At 39.6% G+C, this 5,932-nt stretch overlaps 1 protein-coding gene across 1 annotated transcript; it reads right to left on the bottom strand.

Moving 5' to 3' along the window:
- Window positions 1–3,507: 3,507 nt before the first annotated feature.
- On the bottom strand, window positions 3,508–4,180 carry LOC118562582 (wiskott-Aldrich syndrome protein family member 1-like). The gene is made up of 3 exons (XM_036135017.1): window positions 4,014–4,180; window positions 3,716–3,941; window positions 3,508–3,644 (listed from the first exon to the last, which is right to left on the bottom strand). Exons 1-3 carry the CDS (start codon window positions 4,035–4,037, stop codon window positions 3,559–3,561), a joined length of 336 nt encoding a protein of 111 aa, XP_035990910.1. The 5' UTR covers window positions 4,038–4,180; the 3' UTR covers window positions 3,508–3,558.
- Window positions 4,181–5,932: the final 1,752 nt, after the last annotated feature.

Raw genomic sequence — 5,932 nt, 5'->3', positions numbered from 1 at the left:
AGATCTTATGACAACATCAACACATTTGTTAAGATAAGAGGGTGTGAATATTTTACTGGTCGTGGGCAACTCTCATACATCCGTTGACAATAAACTTGACAGCGGAGCGAACTAGGGAGTCCCTTTTTTTCTCCAGTTTGGGACATGCCTAAGGCAACCCTTGATGCTAAGGCTGTCTGCAGCTTCTTCAATGGCAAAATTAGCCTCATTGGTGGTTTCACCTTCTTTTGTCTGAATAAAGATGAATACACATGAGTCCACCCCGCCTCTCCCCCAGTGACCGCTGGAGATAGGCACCAGCAACCCCCGCCACCCCATCAGGGATTAGGCGGGTCTGAAAATGGATGGACGGACACATGAGTCCCACCAATAAACTCATGCTAAGTGCATGTCTTTGGACAATGGAAGGAAACCGGTGTGCCTAAAGGGGGCCTCATATACTCAGGGAGATCATGCAAACTTCACACAGAGGCTTTTAAGCCTCATCTGTGGTAGGCCCACATTATCCAGGACTAAGCATTTTAAAAAGTATTGAAGGTGACAAATGACAGTTTATACTCATACCTTGATTAGCTGCTCCCGGAGTTTGTGATCAAGCAGAACTTCTGGTCTGAAAGGGCCTTTGGAAGCCCGCAAATTGCTGAAACAGCCCTTCTGAGAAAACATGGTGGGCAACTCCTCCACGGACAACACAGACTGTAATCATTTTTGCTACAAAGTAGTACAACTTTGCTTCCAATGCTGCAGAAGAAACATAAAAGGATGGTTAGTTAAATGACTACCCAAGACTAAATTCCTCTGCTTAAAATAGACTGAATTCACTAGAATGAGGAAGGCATGATTAAAAACGAACCCTGACATACAAAATACCCTAGCACTAATATGTAACGTTTATTTGATGGCTGGCTGGAGAAATACACATGTCCACTCCACTGATCAGCTAAAACAAAATGGCATTTTGGGGTATCTGAGAGATGGGAAGAGGAGAAAGATTAACTGTAATGTAACAATTCTATAATCTCATTTTAAAAGTTTTGGTTTTTTGTGACCAGAAGTTCAATTCAATTTATTTAAATGTTATTTATATAGTGCCAATTCACAACACAACCTTGTATAGGCATATTGAAATTTTAGATATCTGAAATTCCAATTTAATTCGTCATATAATCAGTAGTGGATATATGTAATGTCATTTCTACTAGTAGAAATATATTTTTGATGTCAAGAATTATATATCTGGATATCTAGAATGTTTTATTTATTTTTTATATCTGAAATGATGATGACTAGTATTGACTGGATTATGGAGATCTGAAATTAGATTTCATCCTAGTCGGAATTCAGTTTTAGACATCCGGAATGTTTATTTTAGATTGGAAGAATGTTATTGTAGATGTCTGTAAATAAAAGCCCTATACACATGAATGGGGAAAGTGACGTAATTTGTACTACTATGAATTATATTCAAGATATCTGAAATGTTCATTTTAGATAGGACAAATGTTATTGTAGATGTCTGAAATGTAAATTTTGACTAGGAAGGAATGTATTTGAGATGTCTGAAATACATATTCAGTAGTGATGGGTCGATGAGGCGTCATGAAACGTTATTTTGTTTACAGTTCAGCTTGGATTTTATTTACTGCGCAGCATAGCTTTGCTGTGCGCGCTGCTGTGCGCGAATGCACACGCGTTCAGCTTAGAGGGAACAGAAACAGTTTGGCGCGTCAGTCAGTTCGAAACAGGTGCTGTATTGGTCACGTGACCGAAACAGTTACTGTATCGGTCACGTGACTTTTACGTAGCAATACACACATCGACACGGGTTTCGCTCTATGAGACCGACACATGCGCCGACGCATCGGTGTTGCCGGACCCATCACTAATATTCAGTCAAGCTAATAAATGTTTTAAAGGCCTGCCATACCCGCTCAGTACATGGCACTTGGCCGACACCGGACCCAGCGATGGGGGGGGGGGGGCGCATGCACCTCGACTAACAGCAGCTTAAGCAACCTATATCCCGCTCTCAAGATAAAAGTGTCTACTAAACAGGCAGAGCTGTGGCCACTTTACTCAATGTAACATAACACAGTAGCTCTAGCTAGCACATAGCAAGCTGCTGCGTGGGGGCCATAGGTTCGCCCACTTTGCTTGCCTGTCTGAAAATATTTAGATATCTAACCTCACACCATTACAAACATTCCTCAACGTGAACTAAGTTAGTAAGCATACAATGTATTGTAAATATCAACAGAATAGGCTAATAACATGACACCAATTATTTTCAACCTGTTTTATCTACTTACCGACAACTTCACCGCTGCTCCCTCGCTTGCTGGTAAAAAGCTTTCTGGCGAGTGCCGAACAAGACTTCTTTGTCAGAAAGACGTCGTTGGTGTAGACACTTGTCAATCAAACATGTCTGACCAATAGAGAAGCACCCGCCCACCGCGGTACGTTTGTGTCAAAATGATTCAATCGAAAAAATTTTAACTTCAAAAGTTTTTGAGCTTCAAAAAAAAAAAGTGATTCAAACGAAAAAATCTGAACTTCAAAACTTTTTTCACTTCAAAAAAAAAAAATGATCCAATCAAAAAAAAATTGAACTTTAAAACGTTTTTCTCTTTAAAAAAAAGTTATTTAATCAAAACAATTTGAACTTCAAATTTTTTTCTCTTCAAATAAAAAAAATAAAAACAATGAAAAAACACATTCTCTTCAATACTTTTTTTTTTTTTTTGCTGGGTAATTTTTTTTTTTGCATTTAAACATTTTTTTTAATTGAAAATATTTTTTTGATTGAAACAACTTTTTTGGAATTGAATGATTAAGACACAAATGTCCTACCCATGTATACCCCAAATGCAAAAAAGATTACTTCAATCAAAGAAAACATTTTCAATTAAAAAAAGTGTTCAAATGCAATTTTTGGAGTCTCAAATATTTTATTTGCATTCAAAAACTATTTTCTATGATTGAAAACGTTTATCTTTTCATTGAAGTGACTTTTTTTATTGATTCCCTTGTTTGTTTGTTTGAAGCAACTTATTTTTTGATTGAATGATAAAGACACAAATGTCCTACCCATTATATGGTCCAATCAAAAAACAATGCTAATTTAATTATAAACATTGCTTCAAACAAAAAAAAAAAAAAAAACGGACTTCTATCAAAGAAAACATTTTCAATCAAAGAAAATCAGTGTTCAAATGAATTTTTTTGAGTCTCAAATATATTTTTGGAATACTTTTTTTCTTTGATTGAAAAGTTTTTTTTTAATTGAAGTGAATTTTTTTTTAATTGAAAATATATTTTTTGATTGAAGCAACCTTTTTTTTGATTGAATAATAAAGACACAAATCTGCCTTCATATTAATGCGCGATAAAATAAATATCGCCGTTAATAGTCTAATAAATTAACGCGAAATTAACGCGTTAATTTATATATATATATATATATATATATATATATATATATATATATATGTGTGTGTGTGTGTCATGACTGGCTTTAAATGTTTGGCCCACATGCAGAGAACCACTCGGCAGCAGAGATCAGTTCAACGATTTATTTGCGAGGCAAATGGTGTGACAGCCCAAATGGCGAAGAGGTAACAACGGGAACGAGGCCCGGTGAATCACTGAAAGGTAAGGAGAGATGATTAGAGGGGGAAAAGCTCAGGGGAGGAGGATCTGAGGTGCGTACGCTTACCACCGGGCGCGGCGACCGGACCGGGAGGGGACGGTAAGGACTCAGCGTGACGTACGACGGTGGCAGGTGCTTCAGGGACCGGGGAGGGTGTAGGTGGAGCGGGGGTCTGAGCAGCGTCGTTGATCGAACGTTCTGGGACAGCGGAGGAACCAGAGGAGCTCGGGGCGACAGGTATACTCGAGAGGGAGTCCCGTAGGAGGATCTGACGAGAGCACTCGGGTGAAGCCTGAGAGACACAAACAAGCGGTTAGCTCAAAGAGATCTATCTCGTGGCTGAGATAGTGGCCTGCAGTCATACCAACGACTGATAACATTCTGGCATCCTCCTGCTGTCCGCACGCAGTTCTTGTAGCGTGGCAAGATGCTGCTGAACCAATCCCGGCGTGTGTGCCCCGCCCACCGGTCAACTGGGAACACCTGCGGAGAGGTAGAGCCAGCAGAACAGCCTGGCTCAGCTGACTGAGTCCTGACACCGTGTAACATAGTTGAATTGGTTCAGGTTAAATCCTGCTAAAATGTACCATCTGCTGGTAAAACGGGGTACAGCATTCACCCTAGGAAGAGCGGGGTATTATGGGTAATCCTCAGAGCCATGAGGATCACCGACAAGGTAACGTGTCTCTGCTATGTGGTGAAGATATATTATTTATGCACTTTATAAAATATGTTCATGGGTTTTCTTTTTGCATATTATGGAAATCTGTTTAATCCAGGTTAAGCTACATTTGCTATTATATTGTTTTTGTTGTGTTTTAGAAACGTTTAGTTTGTGAAAAAGTGTGGCGGGGATTTCTCACAGTAACATTATGGCTCCTCTTTGCAGGAACTTGCTTCATGCTAGAGATCGACCTTACCTTGATGCTGTTTATCTGTAATGCAGGTATGTTTTACCAACTCTCTTGTAGCAGATGGTTAACAAAATGATGAGTTTTATATGAATGGATTTATATAACGATATGGTTCTTTTATGTTTTTGCATTGTTGTTCGTAGGTGCAAGTTTATATACACTAGAATATAAAAGTGGCATCCAGTAAATAAAATGTCAGCATTTTATTTTATTTTTAAGAGCATTCCAATTAATTATTTTACTTTCTTTGGAAAGGACACTCACTGGGTGTTCCTGTACTGTAAACAAAAATCCACTATACGATCACTGTAAATTTCAATAATTTTATTGTTGTTACTGTATTATGGGTAATCCTCAGAGCCATGAGGATCACCGACAAGGAACTTGTTTCATGCTAGAGATCGACCTTACCTTGATGCTGTTTATGTGTAATGCAGAGCCATGAGGATCATTGACAAAATGGAGAATTAAAGAAAACCAGCTGATGCCAGCTTGAGCTCCCTGTCATTTCAATCTGAAAAACTCACACAGAAAGAAAAGGCAATTAGAAGAATTTTATTGATACAATATTTTAAGAGTTTGGCGCTCAGACCTTGGCAGGAAAAATTCACGCTGAATTATACTTCAATATGCATAAGCAGGCGTATGAGAATAGAGATATTTCCCCCCAGGTCTGAAACTGGTGGTGGAGTGAAGATAAATAAAGTTTGTTCAGTCCATATGCTGAATTGTTTGAGCTAGATGTCCAACTTGATATACACAGGTTTGCATGAACTGTCCATGATGAGCAAGCATGAAGCGACTGTGGAGAGGAAAAACTCCCCTTTGGGAAGAAACCTCTGGCAGAACCAGGCTCAGCATGGCGGTCTTCTGCCGGACCGTTTTAAGGAGTGACTGGGAATTCCATAAGAGTCCAGGAGGAATTACACTCTGATAGGGACGATGTTGAAGGAGGACCGTAGGAAAGTCAGGCGGAGCTTGCTACGATGGTGGAGAAGGGGATGGAGGTGGGTTGAAACCGGTCAACAGAGTCCAAACAGGACACGGCGCAGCCACCGCTTGCTCGCTGAGGAGAAGGCCGAGACGAGGATGTGGAGTTCTTTTTAAGATGAACCCAGGATGCTGATTGGCTTCGAGGAGGAGCAGTTCAAAGCTGATTGGCTTGTGTCGGGGGCGGATGAGTCCCTGATTGATGGAGGTAGGCAATAGAGTTTCTTCAGTCTGAATTTTCGCTTAAGCTGCATTTCAATCTGAAAAACTCACCCAGAAAGAAAAGGCAATTAGAAGAATTTTATTGATACAATATTTTAAGAGTTTGGCGCTCAGACCTCGGCAGGAAAAATTCACGCTGAATTATACTTCAATATGC

This window comes from Fundulus heteroclitus, unplaced genomic scaffold, assembly GCF_011125445.2.
Source record: "Fundulus heteroclitus isolate FHET01 unplaced genomic scaffold, MU-UCD_Fhet_4.1 scaffold_98, whole genome shotgun sequence".
NCBI classification, from domain to species: Eukaryota; Metazoa; Chordata; class Actinopteri; order Cyprinodontiformes; family Fundulidae; genus Fundulus; species Fundulus heteroclitus.
Note: the sequence above shows the minus strand (reverse complement) of the source record. Positions and strands in the feature narration are given on the sequence as shown.